The sequence below is a fragment of the Hemicordylus capensis genome, chromosome 1 (genome assembly GCF_027244095.1).
Source record: "Hemicordylus capensis ecotype Gifberg chromosome 1, rHemCap1.1.pri, whole genome shotgun sequence".
Taxonomy (NCBI): domain Eukaryota; kingdom Metazoa; phylum Chordata; class Lepidosauria; order Squamata; family Cordylidae; genus Hemicordylus; species Hemicordylus capensis.
Genome location: NC_069657.1, coordinates 69,393,041 through 69,417,282, shown reverse-complemented (window position 1 = coordinate 69,417,282; position 24,242 = coordinate 69,393,041). Strand labels below are relative to the sequence as shown.

At 44.8% G+C, this 24,242-nt stretch overlaps 2 protein-coding genes across 6 annotated transcripts in view; one reads left to right on the top strand and one right to left on the bottom strand.

The window, feature by feature from the left end:
- Positions 1 to 7,849: 7,849 nt before the first annotated feature.
- On the top strand, positions 7,850 to 13,035 carry ANKRD63 (ankyrin repeat domain 63). Its single transcript, XM_053283117.1, has 2 exons — positions 7,850 to 10,269; positions 10,398 to 13,035. The coding sequence occupies exon 1, from the start codon at positions 8,210 to 8,212 to the stop codon at positions 9,032 to 9,034; it is 825 nt and encodes a 274-aa protein (XP_053139092.1). The 5' UTR covers positions 7,850 to 8,209; the 3' UTR covers positions 9,035 to 10,269; positions 10,398 to 13,035.
- A 1,230-nt stretch (positions 13,036 to 14,265) lies between these two features.
- The window catches only part of PAK6 (p21 (RAC1) activated kinase 6), a 73,897-nt gene continuing 63,920 nt past the window's right edge, over positions 14,266 to 24,242 (bottom strand). For all 5 annotated transcript variants that reach the window (XM_053285547.1, XM_053285550.1, XM_053285551.1 and 2 more), the window contains 4 exons: positions 22,351 to 22,477; positions 21,872 to 21,997; positions 19,521 to 19,655; positions 14,266 to 15,924 (listed from right to left, as the gene is read on the bottom strand). In XM_053285547.1, the coding sequence (XP_053141522.1) occupies positions 15,757 to 15,924; positions 19,521 to 19,655; positions 21,872 to 21,997; positions 22,351 to 22,477 (556 nt within the window). In that variant the 3' untranslated portion in view covers positions 14,266 to 15,756. The remainder of the gene's footprint in view (positions 15,925 to 19,520; positions 19,656 to 21,871; positions 21,998 to 22,350; positions 22,478 to 24,242) is intronic.

The window sequence follows — 24,242 nt, the reverse complement described above, 5'->3', positions numbered from 1 at the left end:
CTACAGTGCCCCTGCATATTTTGAACACTTTATCTGGCAACCCCGATTATTTTGCATCTGCAAGGAAGCATCTAGTTTCTATTATTAATAGGATCTGTCATGAAGACAGAGCATAGAAATAGGCTTTTCTTTGTAGTCAGAACATAAGAGCAGCTCTGGTAGACCAAAGGGGCATCCAGTTCAGAATCCTGTTTCCTGGTGAAGCCAGCCAGTTGATTCTAGGAACCCGACCAGCAGGGCATGAAGGTAATAGTCCTCCTATGGTGGTACTATGCTCTAGCAACTAGTATTCAGTGGCATACTGCAGACTGAATATGAAAACTCTTATTTAGCTATTGGGGCTCATAGTTGATTGAGGTATGAATGGTCTCATTTCCCTTTTAAAAGAGAACAGATTTTCCAAGCCCACAAGTAAAGGTGGTGTCCATCTCAATGACTTTAGTTACCCTATGTACCCAAAGGAGGCGAGCATTAGTGTGCAAGAGTAAAGGCAAGAAGCTTGGAAGGAGAGGAGACAGAAAGGTTCAGCATTGTTATGTCCGTCCGCCCCACCCCCCGCCACCTAAGAATACAAATCAATGGATTTATACAGTTTAATGAAGAAGGTTCTAGTTTTGGATAAATGTATAGTAGTCAATTATAGACCTGTCATAGGTCTCCCCAGAGAGGAGGAAAGTAACTGAACAGGGAGAGAGCTGGAGGAAGAAAGGGAAGGTTCAGATCCCCTCATATGTGCACCCTTTTGCTATGGGTCTGCATATTTATGGATCTGCTGCCATAATGTGTAGTGTATGTCTCTGGGGAGAAGCTTCTCCATAGAATGCAGAAGGCTGCTAGAAAGAGGCCACTTATTCTACTCAACAGTTTTCCTAGGTACCGAACAGACCTCAAAAGACCACGTGCTAATAGACTGTAGAAAATGAGCTGAGGGGGGTCTCTGCAGGCCTCAGTTTGCCAGCTCTGAATGAAGCAGCTTTGTGGTCTCAGAGCAATGGAAATCGGCCACAATGGGGAAATGCCAGCTCTCTCTATAGAAGCCTCTCGTTAGCGATAATGCTTCCTAGTTATCCTGGATAGATAAGGGATCTTTTCAGAGGTTTTTTCTTAGCAGAGAGCCTAGAAAGAGAGAAAATGGCAGTTCTCTCCCTAAAAATGAATCAATACAACCTGAGCCACCCAAATTGCTCTTCTTCACAATCACTTCTCTTCAGCTTCCATCCATGTAACTTGTAAATTCAGACACGTGTGACCAGTAACATTAGAACAAATTTATAACAAAATCCTAGATTCTGAACATTACAGTATGATGCTCATTGGTCCTTCCTGCTATGACCTTAATGTTACAACCAGTTTCAGCAAAAAGCAAGCAGTAACAGTTGTGGTTGGGGCTGTTGTATTTGTTTCTGTCCAACCATATACTCACATCATGCAAGTGCCCTTTTGAGGTCTGTTTCTGAAGGCAAAAAAATAGCAGCCGTGGTTTTGCTGGGACTGCAGTAGAACAGATTATTGTATACACACATAAGCATGTCTAAGGATAGAGCTCTCACAAGAGCGTATCTTCTCAACCCACCATATTTTATCATTTGCACGGCACTCCCATGAGTTACAACACAATACTCAGGAATGTCTGCTCTTCCTTCTGAGGTTGTAGCAATAGCAGCAGTTCCCTGCCCAATACCTCTCATTACCAATTGATATTCATGATACTTGTGGAATAACTGTCCTGATAGCAGCCCAGTAAGCCTGCTAGATGGACCTGCAGCAGCTCTGCAGAGGTTCAGGCAGAAGTTTTTCCCAGCACCATCCAGAGTTGCCAAGTATTATTTCTGGGACTTCCTACATGCAGAGCATGTGCACAACCACTGAGCTACCTATGGCCTATCATCAGAGGGAGGGAAGAATCACATTTCCCCAGAAAGAAAATACTGTGGTTTGACTGCTGGGGAAATGCAATAACCCTGCAAAAGAAGTGCCACTATGTGGGCAAAAATATGTGGACTGTGCACTGCAAGGAGGAACAGGAACACATGCGCATTTGTTGTGCAACAAACGTGGTCCTTTGTCCTAAGTGAAACAATGGGTGCACTGTAAAGAGAGAGCTCCTGATGCATTCCTTAGCTGTGGGGCGGGCGAGTGCCTTTCTTCCAGTGACAAGCCAAGAGGTTCACACCAGTTACTTGTATACTGGCTCAGATGTTGGTCTTGCCCCTCCCCACAAGCTTCAGGCAGACTGTCCCCTTTTATGTTTTAAAGAGCCCCGTTAATGTTTGTGCATTTATCTATTCATCACCTTATTAACTTTAATTATCTTTTTAAAAAAACTATTAAAAAGGCAAATTGAAAAGGAAATATTGTTAAATCTGCTCTAAGGATTTGTAAGGAAAGTCATTGGTGACATCATGGATAGGGAAGCTAATCAAGTTCAGTGTCTTCTGCTGACTTCAAATGTGTGCAGCCTTTTTTTTGTTGTTGTTGTTGTCCTAGAGCTTAGTCCTGGAAAGGAATAGGTATATTTGGACTGATCATGGCAAGAGTATTTCCAGAACAGTCCCACTGCTCAAAAATGTTAATTATGTGTTCATCTCTGGAGATATGATAGATAAGGGTGATGACGATGCAAGGGAAGAAGTGCACACAGGTTTCCTCAGGAAAATCCATACAGCTTTGAAACCTCCGTGCGGATGATAAAGGTAAAGTGTGCCATCGAGTTGGTGTCGACTCCTGGTGCCCACAGAGCCCTGTGGTTTTCTTTTGGTAGAATACAGGAGGGGTTTACCATTGCCTCCTCCCACACAGTATGAGATGATGCCTTTCAGCATTCTCCTATATCGCTGCTGCCTGATATAGGTGTTTCCCATAGTCTGGGAAACATACCAAGCCAAGAATAATTGCCAAGATACTTAGTGACTAGACGGGAACTCGTAGCATTTTCTTCACATAAATGATACTGATTTTTGGCCAGAGGAGAACAGTTGCCCTTTACAAGTGTGTGATTGTATTTATTTTCCAAAATATTAAGGCATTACATTTCTATAAAAACTTTAGTGTGCGTGCATGAAACATGCAATACAAATGTGGAACACAGTGGCCACAATGTTAATTGCTGTCTTTATTAAATTTAGATCTCTGGCATCTATATTAATTATGAACATGGCAAAATATAAATGTACATACTTCATGGGGTACATTCATATTTGAAGATTACCACTCCTATGTAACATTTCACTAGCATGGCACTACCACATTTCTTCTCTTCACACTTAAGAGTGATCTCCTAGCAGTTTTTCTTTCTGACAAAAGAGATGTATTCATATAACTTTCCAGTCTAGCCAATATCTTTCCTTTTTTCTTCCTGTGTCTTCCCGTTTTCTAAAATCAAGAGCCTGTAACAGCTACCAGCCAAAACGAGATTGATTTCACTTAACAAATGATCAGTGCCTCCCAGGGCATTACATACTTTAAAATTAGATACATGTTAATTACTCCTTTGCCGTCTGTATCTGGGGATGGTTGTAGAGATAGTGGACCACATGGAAAGTCACCCCTGGGAGACCTACTTCATCCATTGGGGCTTACAGCACGAATGGAACAATAACAACCATGAATGGAAGAACAAGAATCACAACATAGAAAGGAAAAGGCTTTGAGATTTGCTGCACTGTTGGGCTAATCAGCTGGCACTGCATTCTCAAAAGAGGTACCAGGATTTATTATCAAAACTTCACTCATATTGATGGTCTTTCCAACTGAGTGGAGAGGGCAATAAGTTGGATTGTATACATAATGAAGGTTCAGTGGCTGACATACAGAGCAAGGATCCACCAGGACAATGAAAGAACAGCCTAGCAGAACTTCCCAAATAACTGTACCCGTGCAGTGAGGAAGTGGCTGTTTCTTTAAACTTTATTTTATTTTTAAAAAATTATTTATTATATGTTTATATTGCTTGATATTTACATCTCTAGGCAGTGTACAAAATTTAAAACACCATATAAAACAGAGTAAAACCAGATAAAATTTCACAAAACCAGTAAAAACAATCTCATAAAATAAAAAACAAATTAAACAGTTTAAAATTAATTTCAGTTAGAAGCCTGAGAAAACAGGTGCGTCTTGAGGGTCTTCCTAAAAGCAAACAAAGAAGAAGATGCTCTTATTTCAACAGGGAGCATATTCCAAAGCCCCGGGGCAGCCACAGAGAAAGCCCGGTCCTGAGTCGAGACCAAATGAGCCAGCAGCAACTGTATCCAAACCTCTCCAGAAGATCATAATAGGCAACAGGGTTCACGACAAAGAAGGCACTCTCTTAAATACCCTGTGCATCACAGTAGTCAAGCCTGGAGGTTACCAGCATATGTACCACTGTTTTAAGGTAATTCACCTCCAGACATGGGTGCACCTGATGTAACAGCTGACGCTGATAAAAAGTGCTCCTAGCCACTGCCTCAACCTGAGAAATCAGAGCAAGTTTTGGATCCAGAAGCACTCCCAAGCTACGTACCTGATCTTTCAAGGGGAGTGTAACCCCATCCAGAACAGGCAGATCTAAACCACCTGTTGGATCTCAAACCCCCCCCCCCAGTGAGTAAAGGTAAAGTGTGCCATCAAGTTGGTGTTGACTCCTGGCGATCACAGCACCCTATGGTTAACTTTAGTAGAATATACAGGAGAGGTTTACCATTGCCATCTCCTGCGCAGTATGAGATGCCTTTCAGCATCTTCCTATATCACTGCTGCCCAATATAGGTACCAGCGGAGATTTGAACCGGCAACCTCTGGCTTGCTAATCAAGTCATTTCCCCACTGCACCAGTACCTCAGTCTTATTTGGATTCAACTTCAGTTTATTATCCTTCATCCAGCCTATTACCACCTCTAGGCAGGCATTTATGCCATTTCCTGATGAGGTAAATATGGAGAAATAGATTTGGGTGTCATCAGCATATTGATAACACCCTGTACCAAACCTCCTGATGATCACTCCCAGCGGTTTCATGTAGATATTAAAGAGCACTGGAGACAGTATGGAGCCTTGTGGAACTCCACACTTTAGTGAGTTGGGAAGTTCTGTTAGGCTTCTCTCTTACGGCACCAATGTTTCTTTGCTCTGTATGTCAGCCACTGTAAAATGCCGCTGGAGAATTGGTTATAAAGTTATTGACATGAACTGCAGAATTGCAGCTGATGTGTGTTTGCAGTCTCAACACTGCAATCTGGCATCACCCCAGGCTTATTGCAATAACGCTCATTACAGCAACTCTCCAAGCTTCTAAAAGAGCCATTCCATTCTGCTTTCATAAACAAATCCATCCTTTAAAACAGAAAGGACTGTGTGCCTGTTAGGTCCACTGATATGAAGGCTAGTATGAATTCATAATTACCATTTCCTGAAAGCCAGAATGTTGACACGTACTTGGCCCTTCTAAAAACCGCTCATGGGGGCCATGTACATACAACTACTTTTGTCACAGCCAGATCATTCCTGTTGGGAACAATGACAGCTTTGTGAGAGGGGGTGAACCTTTACCTGGAAAGCATTCACAAGACCACTTTTTTTAAAAGGCAAATTCCTCCGTAATCCTTACATCACTGCTTGGTTCATGATTACCAGTTGGGACAGCTGTCAAATTAATACTTCAGTTTCTATAGGCAGAAGAGATGCAAAAACACAGCTCTCTTTTATGTTTTCCTCCCTCCCTGTTCACATATGGAAAAGTTGATGGAGACTGTCTTCCAGTAAACAATCGGAAAAACAGAAGCCACTTCACCCCGCCCCAGTAATGCATGTTTGTTGGCTTGTTGTTGTATTCGAATGATTTTCGTGGCACACCTTCTACATGCTTTAAAAATGCCAGAAGCAGACACTTTAAGCAGTTACTGTACTACCACTGTGATAAGAGAGTTTCAAGCATTGCAAGCAGTTAGTCAAGCAAAAGTCAAACGCAAAAACCCAGAAAATTACTGAAAATGATGTGACATGGCCATTTTACTTCTGTTTCTCATGCTCTAGGCAGTCACTAGCTGAAGGACACAAAAGTCTAGCCATAATCGAAGGAGAGGCAGCACTATTTAAAAATGCTGCCATCGCGAGGACTTTGATTCAATCACGACCGTGTCAGCCTGCGACTGCTGCCGGAAAGCACTCAGCCCACACTCCAGTCTGGCTCCATTAATGTGCACAGAAGGGGGATCATGTGAATGTTGTTGCCTCCCACGGCCTTTCAGCATGCTAACACAAGCACCCCATTATCTCGGGTGTCTGTGGTGGTCTGAAAAGCTGACGTTCACGTAGCAGCTGGACCTCAGTGTGGGGGTGAATGTTTTCTGGCAGCAGTAGTGACAGTTGTGCACTGGTGGGTCATGCAATGTTGCCGTTTGCAGCAACCATTTGAAAGCAAAATACAGCATTCCAGATGCAGAGGGTCTCCCATCAGGAGTTGGTAGTCCCTCCATGGGCACAAAAATGAGGGACACCATATCTGTGGTGTCTTTGGGAAACACCGCACCATGGTAACTTCAGGAGATGCAGGGGCGGAGCCACCATTGCACGGGGGGATTCAAAGCACCCAGGCCCCCGAGTTGAGGGGCCGCTCCTGGAGCCCCAGCCACACCCCTGCATCGGATGTCAGACGTTCAGAGGGCGTGGGCGTGTCTGCAAATGGGACCGCATGGCCCTGTTTGCAAGTAAATAGCAAATTAAAGCCAGTGCCGTGTGGCTGACCGAGCGCCTTTCCCTGCTTGTAAAGCCAGGGAGAAGCGTTCCTGGCCAGGCTGGAGCCCAACGCTGGCTGAAGATGCTCAGAAACGGGGCTCTGCAGCTGATCTAACACGAGCTACAGCGCCGCCCCCATCATGATTAACTTGCCTCACTGATTTCAACAGAGCTTAGTCACAACTAACTGGTCTAACTGTTGCCCTCTGTGCACTGCATGTTAACCTGAACATAAGAACAGCCCTGCTGGATCAGGCCCACAGCCCATCTAGTCCAGCATCCTGTTTCACACAGTGGCCCACCAGATGCCACTGGAAGCCACAGACAGGAGTTGAGGGCATGCCCTCTCCTGCCATTACTCCCCTGCAGCTGGTACTCAGAGGCACCCTGCCCTTGAGGCTAGAGGTGGCCCACAGCCCTCTGACTAGTAGCCATTGATAGACCTCTCCTCCATGAAGTCATCCAAACCCCTCTTAAAGCCATCCAGGTTGTTGGCTGTCACCACATCCTGTGGCAGAGAGTTCCACAAGTGGATCACGTGTTGTGTGAAAAAGTACTTCTGTTTGTTGGTCCTAGACCTCCTGGCAATCAATTTCATGGAGTGACCCCTGGTTCTAGTGTTGTGTAAGAGGGAAAATAATCTCTCTCTCTCCACTTTCTCCATGCTGCTTCTACTTCATGGCATCAGTTACTGTTCCCTAGCAATACATCCTACTGCCCATCACTTACCTATTCTAAAACCAAACTGCTCTTTGGAGTAGAAAGCCATGCGTTTTTTGAGGAAAACACATAGGTGTCCTATGGTTCACTGTACTGGGTACAGGATTGGCTGCAGGGATCCAAGGAAAGACACTTTGGTAGAGGGGGCAGGGAGAGACAGATTATTAAGTGTGGCAGGGAGTTCAGTAAAATGAAGAGGGGGAATTCATATGCTGGGTCCCCCTCCCCCTGCATCCTTGGGATAATGGCTGTACAGTCCTTGATTATCTGTGTATGTGACATTGGCAGCCATCATAGCCTGAGCCCCAGCCACAACCACAACCACCACCCTCACATCATCTCAAATGCAATACAGTCCAATGGGCATATAGCTCAAGCTCTTCTTCACCCACACACAAGTCAGTGGTGTGAAATGATGTGCAGCAGGTGCAATCTCTCCGGACCACACAGCCTCACAACAAGATGGCTGAGCCAGGGGAGATGGGGGTACTAAGGAGCTGCTTTATCTATCTCATTCCAGAGCTATCACCTGGTGGGAGGGGAGTTTCTGGACTTCACTGGAGGAGGAGGAGGAGGAGGAGGAACCCCTCCGATGATCCCACGCCACGGCCCGCCACCCTCCGCAGTGTAGACCGGGGAGCGCAGGTGTCTCTCGTGGATCTCTCTCTCTCTCGGAGCAGCGATCGCCATGGAGACTTGAGGCGAGGTTATAAAGCGGCTCTGGGGAGTCGCCGACTCGAGTCGCCACCGGGCGCCGAGCCACTGGGACCAGGCCATGCTGAAGCCGCGGGATCTGGGCCCGGGGGCGTCCACGCGGACTTTCCTGGAGGCGATGAGCGCGGGGCGGCTGCACCTGGCGCGCTTCGTGCTAGACGCGCTGGACGGCTCCATCGTGGACTGCCGGGCGGAGCGGGGCCGCACGCCGCTCATGTACGCCGCGCTGCTCAAGGACCCGGCGTGGCGCCTGGCCTTCGCGCGGCTGCTGCTGGAGCGCCGCGCCGCCGTCAACCTGCGCGACGACGCCGGGCGCAGCGCCCTGAGCCTGGCCTGCGAGCGCGGCCACCTGGAGGTCACCCAGCTGCTCGTGCAGTACGGCGCCGACCCGGACGCGGTGGACGCGCGAGGCTGGAGCCCGCTCATGTACGCGGCGTCTGCGGGCCGGACGGCCGTGGTCGAGTGGCTGCTGCGCGTCTTCCGCCGCCTCGGCCAGCTGTGCTTGGAGCGCGCCGACCGCGCAGGGCGCACCGCGCTGCAGCTGGCCGCCAGCGGGGGCCACGGCCAGTGCGTGCGGGCGCTGCGAGCCGCCGGCGCCTTGATCCTCAACCTCCCGGAGCCGTCGCCGCCAGCTCGCAGTGACCACCCGGCTAGTGCTGACGATCCGATCCCCTCTCCCTCCTTCCACGTGGACGGCGGGCGAGGGCGCTGGCGGGAGGAGGAGGAGGAGAAGCAGCCCGCGCAGGAGCGGCTCCAGCGGGACGCGGCTCCCGCCGCCAGGGCCGGCTGCGACGCGGGAAGAGGGGGGACCACGTTGAGGGGCCGCCCGCTGATCCGCAGGTCCACGGCTCCCGACTGCCAGAGCCTGCTGGGCGGGGCCGGCTGAAATCCACGCTCTTCCCAGAGAAGGCGCCGCCGCCGCAGCGCATCTCTCGGCTCGTCCTCCTCACCTGCTGTGCCTGGTCCAGTCCCCCTTCGCCTCTCCGGCTGCTTCCGTATCCTTTTGTGGAATTTCGTGGGCGCTCGGCCTCTCTTTGCCGCCTTCGTCTGTGTGACCATGATCTCCCCAGACTTTGGCAGTTGCATCTTTCCTCGCAGGCGGATTAGGAGCCCCAGCCGAGGTCCTCCTCTTGAAGACTGTATGCTATTCAGTGGCATCGGGGAAATGCAGTCGTAGGTGTATTTGTTTCTACATTGAGGAAATGGAGATGAGGGAGAGAGTGCTATGATTGTGTGTTTGTGTCATAGGATTGTAGGTCCAGCCGAATATAAGCTCTTCTCTAGATCATTTCAGAAAGAGACGCAAGGACACAAGCCTCTCCCTTTGAAATCAGTGGACATTTCGTTGAGTCATGCTTATTATCATATAAACATTAAGCAAAGTCCATTGATTGGTCCAAAGAATTGTAGATAGAGCTCCCCTTGGCCATCTCAACAATAATCTTGTCTGTATTTTGCTTGGCAGTCCTTGCAAAATGGAAGTAGAAAATCCCCCCAAGTTGGGGAACCATCAGAGCAAGATGTATCACCTGCTGTACTCACATATTGTAAGCCCTTGAATGAAAAAGTTTACCTCTGGTGTATCATCACTATATGATATATAAGGAAAAGCTAAAATAGAAATGAGTATGAAGTGATATGAGCATCATTAGCAACTTTGTCCCTTCCTGTGAAAAAAAGAATGTCCCTTGTGTAAGGGCATCTTTGCAAAATGAATTTTGCATCTTCAGAGAATGCAATTTTTTCATTTAATATATGCAAATTTTCCATAGGCATCAGTCATTCTGATAAAGAAACAAGAGAGTCTATATAGTGTCTAGACTGGTACATATTCAGAGCTGTGTATTTTGATTCTTAGAAGGTGCTGCAGGGACCTGTGTCAGTCCGTTGACCTAAGTGGAATCATCTGTGTAAACAGACTTTGAATTGTACATACAGACAAGGTATAACATTGATCTTTAATGTGTAACTCCTAGGAAAATGAGTTAGGTCTAGGAAATTAGTTTCTGTGGCTAACATTCTGACTAACAAAGCACTAGTGCAAGGGAGAAGTTCTAGTGTCGCATTGGTACTAGTGTGAAGAATTCCAGACTAATGCATCACCGGTGTCTGTGTGTAAGTGTAATTTCAGTTACCTCCCATTCCCTCAGAATCCCTCTTGCCATCCAAAAAATAGGTCCCCGAGTAGTCATGCAACCCTCAGGGACATATTTTCAGGGGGCACAGGGTGTTTTCTGAGGGAAGGGGAGGTAATTGAAATTTGTCCCCACCACTGAGCCAACAGTATACCTGAGTTAGTTGAACTTCTCAGAAGCATGGTGCTTCTCTTGCTGCACTGGTGCTTCATTATTCAAGATGTCAGCCACTGTTTTCAGTGGAATATTTTTTGACGCAAATATAGATCCAGATACAAGACTGCTCTCAGAATGAGACATAATGTGACAGACTCTTCCAGTGGCTATCATTTACATATTGCACCCCATGCTGGTGAGTAGGAATTCGATTTCTCAGTTGTATCACTGTTTGGGGGATCCCCCCCCCGCCACTTATTTTTCAGGTTTTGTGCAATTACTTACCTTACCATGTTTATGAACCCAGAAATGTCTGGAGAAGGCCAGACTAGGTGTTGTGTGGGAGATATCTATTCCAGTCACCTGACATTTTATTTGGTGTAATTAAAAATAGCTGCAAGGAGGAAATGAGAAGGGACAGGTAGATCCCCCCACACCCCCACATGACTAATAGCAGCTTGGAAGGGGTGACTTAAATCTTCCCATGCTCTATCCCGGATTTAAGTCATCCCTTCCAAGCAGCTATTAGTCATGGGTGGTGGTGGGGGGACTACCTGTCTCTTCACAATAATTATCCATTGTGGAGGATTTATGCCAGGGAAAGGCACAAATTGGGGGGACTAAACACTCCTAAAAGTGCACTCTGGGTCCAATCCCCATCCCACCCCACACACGCACACAGAGGCGTATCTAGGGAAAATAGCGCCTAGGGCAAGCACTGAACTTGCTCCCCCTGTCCAAACATCTGACACCCATCTTTCAGATAATTTTACCATAATATCACCTGAAAAATACAAGTCAAGCTCGTTCATCTTTTACTATTTCAAAAACTATTTAGCAGTGGACGTAGCCAGACCAAAATATGCTGGAAAACGACAAATTTCAGTATGCTGGGGCTCAGGAAATACCCATATACTATGTGGAGGTGTGCTTGGAAAACTAAACAGAAGTGCCTGTGCTATTACATAAGTTTTAAAAATAAATGGAGAATTTGACTTTTCCCAGATACTCTGAAAATAATTAAAGGATAGCCAGAGTAAACTGTGTCACTGCTTGGAATATATTCTAGTATTTCTTGCTCTCTTTCTCTCATTTTAACTGTCTTTCTGAAACTCCCAGTGAGCCTTAATACAAGGATTTCACACTGATTCAGACAAACTCACCATTCCCCCTCCCCTTGCTGGCTTCTTAATTCACCGCCACAGCTCATGCCGGGCTGATTTTCAGGCCTATTCGGGCCTGCAAAGATTGGCGTGGTGGCCATTTTGGAGGCTGCAACGCATGCTCAAATGGCCTCTGTGAGGCCTGGCGAGGCCTAGGGCCTTGCAGGGACCATTTGAGCACGTGTGGTGGCTATTTTAAAATATATATATATATATTTAAAATGGCCGCTGAAAACAAAATGGCCACCACAATGCTCAAATGGCCTCTGCGAGGCCTGGCATGGCCTAGGGCCTCACAGAGGCCATTTGAGCATCCGTGGTGGCCATTTTGTTTTTGGCGGCCATTTAAAAAAAATTTTTAATATTAAGAAATGGCACCCCCCTTCAAGTAGCGCCCGGGGCACGTGCCCTGCCTGCCCCACCCTAGATACGCCCCTGCACGCACACTCTCTCCCATTGCTGCATTTAACCAATTAAAAAGACACTGGGAGATCTGATTACAGATCTCTCATGTCATATCTAGTTTTACTCTGAAATATACAAAGCTAAGTAAGAAAGCAGCTCAGGAAAGAGCAACTCCTAGCCTTTTTCCCCCTGGGAAGATGTTAGAGGGCTGTGTGTGTTAAAATCCAAAATTCCTATTACAGTTCTGAAAATATTAGTTTTTAATTAGGAAATTCTAGTCCTCCTGCTTTCAGAATTAAATCTGAGAACATGAAGGCAGTGTCTTTGAAAAGCACATTTAGAAAAATTCCCATTAGCTAGCATTATGAATGGACCAAGTGCTTGATAATTTTATATATATTTTCCCTTACAGCATCTTTGGAAATTAGATTAGTATAGATGGGGATCTGAGGCTGTGTTAGTGGAAACTGGATTAGTCCATGGCCAGTGATATAAGTGCAAATTCAGAAGTGCAGGCGCTTTCCATGACAGGCCCAATGGCCATGCCCATGCAACAGCCACAGAAGCCGAGAAGTACTGGCGTTCTGACCCTGCTCATCCCCTCTCCACTACACCCTTGTCCATGGCCGAACAGTGCTTGATCCAAAATTGTGCTTGATCCAACAGTGCTTGATCCACAAAATCCAAAATTTCATCACTTTAGTTTTGGGAAGCATTGGCTGACTAGTTAGCATTGGGGTTTTGAGACACACATTATGGTGCTTTGTTCTAATCTAGGCCATAAAGAGGTGCACTGCAAAAATATGTTATAAAGCAATCATGCAGTGTCAGAACCACCATCTGCCATAATGGTCTCACATATTCACATTCATTGTTGTAATTTCTCCTGTTGTAATTTGGACTTGCATTGTCAACAGATAAGTTCAGAAACTGTCATTCAAATGTGATTAATTCTGTTCTTTCTTGGCTTCCCAACACCATTCTCTACAACATGCAATAAAAACAGATTGCATCTTGTGCCTTTCTTACTCATTGTATAACTCTTCCTTTGTTAAAAATATGTCAAATTGAAACTAGCTTCAAATGACCCCACTGAAGTAAGCAACTTTCCTTGTCCACTTCCATGGGAACAAGATCAGCTGGTGTCTCCTTAGAAATTTTCCATTTTCATCTTAGGGATTCCGTTGCAATTTACCACCCATTGAGGGTGCCCATTGCAGGGGTGTCTTTTTGTTTTCATGAAGTCACAGGCCTTGTTGACCTTCATAAGATGGCCAACAATATGGCATTTGATACTTCTGGTAGAAGCTGGGTTCCTAGGGATGTTTCAGTTTTTTCTTTTTTAATGTTTGTGTGTCCACAAATTATTTATTGGCACAATCCAGAAAATTCATTGTGACCAAATCCCTTTGAAAACAACTGAATGATTCTACAGTTAACTTGTATTCCATGGATGTCAATGGCATTTATTTATAAGCAACTACACCCATTGCTGCTAGGGCACCGAGTCAGAAGGGCTTCATCCCCATCAGGGGCATAGGCACCCTGGAGCAAGGGGGGATGATTGTCCCCCAGCCACCAGAGTTTGTGTGGGGCTGCCAAGGCACACCCTCACCCAGGGCACCCCCTCCCGCACCCACCCGGTGCACAAAGAACTTGCTGGCTGGGAACACAAAGCACGCCTCTCTCCTCACTAGCCCGTGTTTCACTGTCTGTGCTGGGGGCGGGCGGAGGGGAGCCCAGCCAATCAGTGTTTCAATGAAATGATGACTGGGGAGGAATGTGAGAGGGTCCGAACAGACCCTCTCCTGGCCATTGGCCCCATCTCCCGCCTCTGATGTCAGATGCACAGGGGCGAGGCTCATGCCAAAGACAGGCCCTTTAGACCCAACAGACTTCCCTTCCCCAGTCAGTGGTTTGTGGAATCGCTGACTGGGAGCTCCTTTCCCTACCTCCTCGAGAAGGCCTCACGGGGGAAGGAAAGCTCTGCCGGGCCCCGTCCTCAGCATTGGCCCCACCCCCTTGCCTCCGATGTCAGATGCAGATCCTTTGTCCTCCGGCCAGGGCCAAGCTCCCTATGCCCCTTATCCCCACCAATACCTTTTTAGTAATTATCTGCTGGAACTATGTTGAGCCCACTTGGCTTCTGTTCCTGAGGTTCTCCTCTCTCAGGTCTGAAATTTTGGCAAGAAGTCACTAGTGAGCAATGTGGAGCAGTTCAAAACCACATTTTTAAAACACCTCAGCATTTCAATGGGTTTATGAAGAATCAAAAAGTCATTTTAATTTAAAACAACAAATGCAAACAACTCACACAAAAAAGAAACGTTTCAGATCATTAGACATTAAAAAAAGAAACCTTCCCTTTTTTTCTTTTTTACACAGAATCTTGGAATACACAGAAATATTTTACAACAGAAAGGTCCCCAGCATTTCAAGTTTTTTTTTTTAACTGTTGTCGCAGTTCTGAGGCAGTAGAAGTGAAACTTGACCCTCTCCAAATCCCCCTCCCACTTTTCTACAACCCCTTGTAGTTCAAATGCAAACATCTGTTTCACAAGACTGAATGTCAGATATGTCACCATCACTCTCCACATCATAATGCACATAATAACAACCTAAACTAAGTGTCCAGTGACCTTGACCTTACACTGATAAGACGTGTCATACAAAATTTCTGCATTGACTTTAGAAAAGAATATTAAAAGTGGCCCACCTACATCCAGGAGTGTATAGATTCATGAGCACATACAAAACTCTGTTCCATGCATTTCCCCTGCTCTTAGAAACATGGGAGGTAGAGACTAAACATTCTCATCAGCAAAACAAACACCTTTCAATGGAATAAACAGGAGAGCTTCAACATTTCATTTACCTTGCTACAGAATTCAAAGCTGGTATAAAACACCACCCTATAGCTGCCTCAGAGCAGTGTTCCTTGACAAGTCCCGTGTACTTCGAGCAGCCCTGATAACTAGCAAACCAATATTCTTATTTGGACAATCCTTGTACTGCCTTCCATTTCAGTCATTGCTAGAGAAGGCACTGTGATCCCATACCATGAAGTTTCAAGCTTAAGGTTTTAGTGTTTCTGGAGACGTGTCTGTCATGGAGTGCCGCTCTCCAGATGTTTGCAGTTGTGAAATGACAGACCATTCTTAAACTTTTGAAAAAACCATAGGTCCAACATTATTCATTCTTGTGGGAAGAAACAAAAGCAACGGGGAAACTATTTGAAAGGAAATGGTTAAAAGATCCTTATGTAACAGAGCTAAATACTCTCAAGTGAGATGTCAGGGTAAGAGTGAGGATGTGTGCCTTACAGTCAATATTAAAGAACAAAGATCATTCATAATTCTGCTTCTGAGGAACATTGTTTCAGTTCAGTAGGTTGTACTTAACATCTCTGGAAGCTTGCAGATATATACAACCCAACTTGCAAGAGTCATCTTACAAATGCCATGTGTCTGAGTGAAACGTGAGCAATCCAGAAATTTCACAATATAATAATTACTGTTGTGATTTGTAGGAATCCAGTTTTTGATTGTCTTCAGCAAAAAGTAAACATTAAAAAGCAGCTAAGGATGATGAAAATTCCCTCACATTCACATCTTCAGAAGAACACTGTCAAGTTTCACATAGTCTTCACAGGGCTAGGCTGCCCTTGATCCTGTCCTAATCCAGTTAGTATTTCCAAGAGAAAGATTGCATTTAAATACTAAGATACTGGGAACGCCTTCAGTTTAGGGTCAGCAAGTGGAGGTGTGTTTCCTATACTGCTGAATAAGGGGCGCCAGGCACTCTGGAAGTCCACTCTGGAGCAAAAAGGGATGATCCAGGAGTTCTTGGGCTGTTGCTCGCTCTAAGGGGTCTCGTGTTAACATCCGTTCCAAGAAGTCTCTTAAAACTGGAGACGTCTGTTGAAACAGAACCAGTTGGGTTAAGACATTTCAAGGCTCATCATCACAGGAAGTTCCCCAAAGTGCATATATTCTGCTTATGAATGCACTCAGACATAATATATAGCATTCATACAAGGAAACCTCCTCTGTAGATTTATATTTTTTTAAAAATTCTAGACTGCTTTTCTAAAGAAAACTTTACTGAAAGCTGTTCACATTGAAAACATGGATAAAGGCACTCCTTAAGGTAATGTGATCCCAGACCATATAGGGCTTTAAAAACGAAAGAACCAGGCACCTTGAATTGGGCCTGGGAATATACTGGCAAGCAATGCAATTGGCTCAAAACAGGTGAGAAGTTAATAACAACTCAGGACTGTCAGCAGTCCCATAGATACATTTTGTACCAGTTGCAGTTTCCAGACTATTTTCTAGGGCAATCCTACATAGAGTGGATTGTAGTGGGTTCAATCTCTCTAGATAGAGCTGCATTTGGTGAATCAGCTGAACCTGATAAAAATGCTCCTGGCCACTGCTTTCACTTGTCAACCAGGGACAGATCAACCCCTAGCTGCGAACTTGTACCTTCAGAGAGAGTACACCACCACTGAATAGTAAATGTCATCCTCCATCCAGATTAACAGAATTCCCAGCCATCTCCATCTTGGCTGAATTAAGTTTCATTTTGTTTGCTTTCATCCAGATCAATATTGCCTCTGGCAGCTATTCAGGGCTTCCACTGCCTCCCAAAGATTATGATGGATATGAGAGGAAGTGCAGGGTGTCATCCACATGTTGGTGACACCACAACCCAGATCTCTGAATGAATTCTCCCAGCAGTTTTTCTTGATGTTCTTTAATACACTGTTATGTCCTCCCAGACTATGGGAAACACCTATATCGGGCAGAAGTGATATAGGAAGATGCTGAAAGGCATCATCTCATACTGCACGGGAGGAGGCGACGGTAAACCCCTCCTGTATTCTATCAAAGACAATCTTGACGGCCCACCTTTACTTTACAACTTTACTAGGTGCCATGAATCAGAACCTAGAGAGTAAGTGACTGTGGTAATGAAAGCACAGTTTCCTTTTCTTTGGTTTTTATTCTGAATTACAAGTCAAACCTGATGGCCCAAATATTGCGCAGTCAAATGTGAGTGGCTGGAGCACAACCTGCACTGCCGCATGTAAAAACTGGACTGTTCCACTCCAAATTAAAGTTGCACAACAGTTGCACAATGCAATGGCCATTATTTCCAGTGGTGCTGATGGGAGTTGTAGTACAGGAGCGTCTGAGACCCAAGCTTGAGAACTCCTATGTTAGGAACATAGGAAGCTGCCATATACTGAATCAGACCATTGGTCTATCTAGCTCAGTATTGTCTTGACAGACTGGCAGCGGCTTCTCCAAGGTTGCAGGCAGGAATCTCTCTCACCCTATCTTGGAGATGTTGCCAGGGAGGGAACTTGGAACCTAGATGCTCTTCCCAGAGCAGCGGCTCCATCCCCTGAGGGGAATACCTTACAGTGCTCACACTTCTAGACTCCCTTTCATATGCAACAAGGGCAGACCCTGCTTAGCTAAGGGGACAAGTCATGCTTGCTACCACAAGACCAGCTCCCTTTGAAGCTGGTTTTGTTTTTAAATGTCTATACAATAAATTTGAAGAAGTTTTTCTTACAAGACTTATTCATAGTATTAACAACAACTACTACTACTACTTATATACCGCTTTTCAACAAAAGTTTCCAAAGCGGTTTACATAGAGAAATAATAAATAAGATGGCTCCCTGTCCCCAAAGGGCTCACAAGCGAAAAAGACACATTAGACAGACACCAGCAACAGTTACTGGAGGTACTGTGCGGAGGGGCGGGGGGGGGTTGGATAGGGCCAGTTACTCCCCTCCCCTGCAAAACAAAGAGAATCTCCACATTTGAAAGGTGCCTCTCTGCCCAGTTAGCAGGGGTCTCAAGGCTTTAGTTGTAACAATTCCACACTTGCGTAATAGTGTGGAGAAAATGAGACCCGGTTTTGTCTGGTGAGCGGGAAGAGCGGGCTAAGCCCGCTCTCCCCGCTCACGAGTGGACAGGGAGCCCTGGGCGGCCGCCCACACGATGACCAGCTCCAAGACGGAGCCAGCGGGGGGTGGGGGGAGCGGGGGCCGCGTGGCCCCCGCAAGCCCCAGTATGCCCTATGCGAGCGCACAGGGCATACTGGGGAGACCCCCGAGCCGGGAGGCTGCTTTTAAGCCTCCAGGCCGGGGGTCTACTCATGGGTAGGCGTGGTGCGAAGGTGCGCCACGGCTACTCACGATTGCAAAAAGCAGGTTTGCAGGAGCGCTCGCTCCACAAACCTGCTTTTTGCCAGGGGTTCTCGAGCAGGTTAGCCGCTCCAGAATCACCGGGCTCGGCTGAGATCCCGGTGGTTCTGACGACCAACAAAAATCGGGCTAGCCTCTGCTAGCCCAATTTTTGTTGGTCGTGAGAATAGCCCCACTGTCTTGTTAAGGTTCCCTAGGCATGATATTATGTTTTATGTCAATCAAAAAGCAAATACCTCTTGCTCTGATTTGGATGATTATCTAAAACAATGGAGCAGCAATCTGTATTCTATTGCTGCTTGATCAAAGATGTGTGTGAAAACTAAACCCACCAAAACCTGGAATTTGTAGACTCGATAAACCATTTACCATTAGCCTTTACCACAGAAGATTTGATTGAAAAGCAAATGACTAAGTGAGTGAAGTGGCCTGTAACAGATAATTCTTGCACTGGCCAGTAGAGGTCAGCACTAGCCTGCAGGACCGGCAGCTATAATCGACATTCAGCTGGGCAATTTATAAACTGGTGAATATATAGGCACAAGGAAGCAGCTATCATAAAGCAACAGCCCCGCTGTACTTGGCTTTTATGACCTATTTGGAGATGAGCAGATTCAGAAGCTGCATTTAGATGGATCTCAGAGTTCTTTAAAATTACAAAATTTCCCACATCAAAAGAATTTCCATAAAGGGAGAAGGCAATATGGATTTTGCTTATTATTACTGTAAATGGCAAACACAGGTTGGATGGTTCTCTGTCCCAAAGATGGCATGTACAGTGTACTATATCCCACAAATCTGTTTAATTATGTGTACATACAATGCAGCATACATACAATGGGGACTGGTAGCCAAGCTCCTCTCAGTAGTGTAAGTAAGTAAAGTGTGCCTTCAAGTCGATTTCCACTCCTGGCGCCCACAGAGCCCTGTGGTTTTCTTTTGGTAAAATACAGGAGGGGGTTACCATTGCCTCCTCTTGCGCAGTATGAGATGATGCCTTTCAGCATCTCCCTATATTGCTGCTGCCCAATATAGGTGTTTCCCATAGTCTGGGAAACATACCAGCGGGGATTTGAACCGGTAACTTTCTGCTTGTTAGTCAAGCATTCCCCGCTGAGCCACTTAAGGTGACTTTCTCAGTAGTGTACTGTACAAGCAGTGAAATAGCAGTTTTTTTGCTTTTTCCAAATACATGTTTAATATAGAACATTTGTAACATTATATAATTGCTATAAAGTACTTTAGGGTTCTTTATCAGAAGCAGGAATTCCTTGTAAATATACTGACCTTATGAAAATTCTTTATTTTGGGAGGAGGGCTATCACGGAGCCTCTTCATTGCTTGGACTGGAGAGTCACTAAAATAAGGAGGTTCTCCATCCACCATCTCTATCACCATGATTCCCAAAGACCAGATATCAACCTACAGAAACATAAAATTGCATTGTGTAGATATTCTGTAGAAATGGCCCGGAATTCCTTAGGGTTCATAGAACTTGCCAGCGGAGAAACAGAATAATAATGGCATCTTGACTTAAGAACTTGTAGCAAATAAACTGAAGTTAAAAGGTCTATTCTGCTTCCAGAGTGAGATAAATTGGCAGCAAGAGAACATTTGAACACCTGAGTCTCATTTAAACACCATTCAAACTGGTGGTACGGGGCAAATGGGAGCACCCCAGCTAACTCTGCACCCTATGCTGGCAAGCCCCTAAGCCAGACCCCCCCCCACATCTCTCCAAGTTCAGTGTGTGTTTGGGAGACACACAGTGAGTGTAATTTAGCCACTCAACATGCATGACTTGGGATGCTGACTGGCCAAAGGCAGCTCCAGATGTTAGAAAAATGCCTCTCTGTAGCCATGTACAAGTGGGAGGAAGGGGGAGGAAGTCCTGCCCCCACCACATCACTCAGCCACATGACCCGCCACTCATGGTTTGGGCGTGGCGTGAAGCTGAGTGCCGCGGCAGAGTGGGACTTCCTCAACAACAACAAATATTTATATACCACTTTTCAATAAGTTTCCAAAGTGGTTTATATAGTTAGTTAGTTAGTTAGTTAGTTAGTTAGTTAGTTAGTTAGTTAGTTAGTTAGTTAGTTAGTTAATTAATTAATTAATATGGATCCCTGTCCCCAAAGGGCTCACAAACTAAAAAGAAACATCAGATAGACACCAGCAACAGTCACTGAAGGTACACAAACTATCCAAAACCTGTTCATATTTATTTAATTTAGTTACCAAGTCTTAGAGAAGAGCCTTCTCCCTTGCACTATTTAAATGCACTACCATCAGCTGTAGTAGAGGGCAGGTATAAGAAAACTCCCATTAACAATTGGATTTGTCTTTGTGGCCAAGGTGTAGAAATGGTGACTCATGTTTTGCTGTATTGTTCATTTTATAAGAATATTTTTCTGAACTGATTTCCCCTCTTTTACTGAATATCCCTGGTAAAACTGAGGATGGGTATGTTTCTTTTCTGTTATCAGACTGTAGTGAATGTATAACACTTAATGTGACTAAATTTTGTGCAGCAGCAGTCAAGATTAGATCTAAATTGTTTGAGTAAATAGAATGATTTGGTTGAAAAAAAATCCCCCCCCCCTTTTTGTATTCTGTCAAACAAGTTGTATTGTTTTGTTTCTGTTATGGGTCATTGACCATAATAAAGATTCTTCATCATCATCATCATCATCATGTTAACAGTGGTGTAAGATTTTAAACTTTAAAAATAAAGAGTATTGTTTCTTTTCTATTTTATTTATACTACTCATCACATTTAACTGCGCTTTCACCCCATCCTGATGCTGGTCTATTTAGAGGCAGATGTTTCATGCCTCATAGCTTGTCCTTTGTTCAGTTCTCTAGTTCTCTGTATACAGGTTAAGATAACACTGTAGCCAGTTTCAAGAACAGTTTGTCCAGCAAATCATGTCTAAATTATGAACAAATATTCAAGGAGAGCATGCATGGCTACAGTTTCAGTTTACAAGGAAGAATTCAGGTCATAGAACCCAGATGGTCTCTGCTTTCTTTTAAAAATATGTTTCCCTACCCATAATCAGGACAAAATAGCATGGGAAACACTCAAGAACAAGAAGGAAGTTGTAAAATGCTTTTAGGATGTCTTCACTTTGTTCCTCTTATCATCCCTCTCCCTTACAAATATCAATAAACATCCAAAATTGGCAAATTGTGCAACAATTCATATTTTTCTATCGCAATACCTTGGGGAAATTCAGTGTAAATTTGCATTATCTATTCTTTATTCTGTGACATTATTCTTCCTGAATTTATGGCTCTGGCTGAACATATTTCTATTTTAAACTCCCTGATCTGAACAATGAAACTCTCTTTCATAGCTATAATAATAGTTCATATTGATGCCAGGTTTTGAGTGAGGCAGAGTTGTAGGGCTTCTGGAATACATGATGGTCATGTAATCCAATATTTTGCATTCCATAGTCAAACATGACTTCCAGTGTATACGCTATATATCTCACACAAATCATAATGTATCAAAAGCAGAGAGCAGAGATACCAAGGCACACCATCTCAGGTGTGTCTATATAGGTCAAGGAAAGCATCTGTAATGCCCCATTGATATTCTGCCTCTCCTGCACTCTAAGAACCATAATTACCTCAGTGGTGTACGGACACCTTGAAATAACCTCTGGAGCCATCCAGTAGGGTGTTCCTACTAGGGACTTCCTTTTTGGCACATCCTTACTGATTTGAGCACAGAAGCCAAAATCAGAGAGCTTAACCTGTGTGAAAAAAGGAAAAAGGAAATCACTGGCTAACCTAAACAAAGGAAAGCAATGGGGCAAAGCGAAAAACAAAACAAAATGAAGGAAAACATAAGATGCGGGGTGGGGGTAAAAATGAACAAATGAAGCAGCCTTATACAATTAGACCATTCATCTGTCCCATCCAGTATCATAGCAATGGCTCCTCAAGATCTCAGGCAGATATCTTTCCCAGCCAGAGATCCACCTTTAACAGAAGATGCCAAGGATAAAACCTGGTGCTTTCTGCATGCAAAAGATGTTCTACCATGGAGGTATGGCCCAGCGGGTTTGAGAGAGAATTATGGGAAGACAAAAACTGCTAAAATTACCCTTCCATCTAGGGTCAGGAGAATGGAGTCACTCTTAATATCTCTGTGAATCACACCTTGGGAATGCAGGTAGGAAAGTGCCTGCAGCACTGACTCACACACCGTAGCAATTTGCTCTTCATTCAACCTGAAACATAACAACAAGAAACAAAAACCACTGTGAGCTAGAGGATTTTGCTTCATTCAGCACAATAAAAAATGCACTCACGTTGCAACCTGAGATTTAAGGCAAATTCCTGCTCCATTGCAAGGAATGGAATTTGTTCCCACAGGATGTTATGGTGGCCACTACCTTAGATGCCTTTTTTAAAAAAAAAGTTGCAAAATTCATAGAAGGCAGGTCTATCAATGGCTATTATTTAGCCATGAGAGCTAAGTGGATGCTTCAGCAGCAGCGTGCTGGGGCCAAACAACATCACCTTCATGTCCTGTTCCAGCATGAAGCTGCCAAATTGAAATTCATTAGCAAACTCAAAAATGGTCTCAGCAAATCCTGGATATGGCAAGCTCACTAAAAAAGTAATAGTTTCCATTACGTTTTTATTTACACTGTTGGTCTTGCTAAGCCTATTCATCACCAGAAGCAGTGGCAGTCAAGAGTAAATTATATCCGTGCTGACTGGATCTTTATTAAACTGTGTGCACATAGTACTATGATACACTTCGTTATCTCTTGCATTGCTTGACCTTTTGCCCTCACAATTAAAGTGCAACAACATCTCTCCCCCCCCCTTCTCTCTGTAGTAAGGATATATTATACATACCCACTTAGGGCAATTTATGCATCTGATGAAATTGGCTTTGGCCCATTAATCTTTTTAGTCTATATGGGGCCACAAGACACTTCATGGTTGTGCCGCAACAGACTTACACTGAGGGAAATAAGTATTTGATCCCCTGCTGATTTTGTCCATTTGCCCTCTGACACAGAAATGACCAGGCGATAATTGGAATGGTAGGTTTATCGTAGCTGTGAGAGACAGAATAACAAACAAACCCTCAAAAGCCCAGTGCCCAAAAGTCAGCGATGGATTTGCATTGTAGTGAGGGAAATAAGTATTTGATCCCCTATCGTCTATGCCCCTGTGGCGATGGGGAGGTTGAAACAATCGAACATGTTTTGCTTTATTGCTCCTTTTATAGGGACTTACGTTTAGAACTAATATTTCCACTGTTGGCTCGTTTCCCAGGAAATTCGTCTAGCCAACAAGTGGCTTTCCTGCTTGAGGACAGCATACCTGCCACTACTCGGAAAGTGGCAGGCTTTTGTGCAGCAGCTCGAAGAGTGCGCCAGTTTTTAATTAATAGTCCTAGTGCTGCTCTATAACCTTTTAGTTGTAATATTGTTGATGGGTTAGACTGTTGACTTGCTTGTTTGTTTTTAAAATTATTTATATTTTAATTGTATTGTTCCCCCCCCCTTGTTGTGCTGGTCGTAGACCGTAAAAAACTTTGATTAATTGATTGATTGATCCCCTATCAACCAGCAAGTTTTCAGGCTCCCAGGTGTCTTTTCACTATATGCAGGTAATGAGCTGAGATGAGGAACACCCTCTGTAAGGGAGTGCTCCTAATCCCAGCTTGTTACAGTACCTGTATAAAAGACACCTGTCCATAGAAGCAAGCAATCACTCAGTTTCCAAACTCACCACCATGCCCAAGACCAAAGAGCTGTCGAAGGATGTCAGGGACAAGGTTGTAGACCTGCACAAGGCTGGACTGGGCTACAAGACTATCGCCAAGCAGCTTGGTGAGAAGGTGACTACAGTTGGCACGATAACTCGCAAATGGAAGAAACACAAAATAACTGTCAATCTCCCTCGGTCTGGGGCTCCATGCAAGATCTCACCTCGTGGAGTTGCAATGATCATGAGAACAGTGACAAAGCAGCC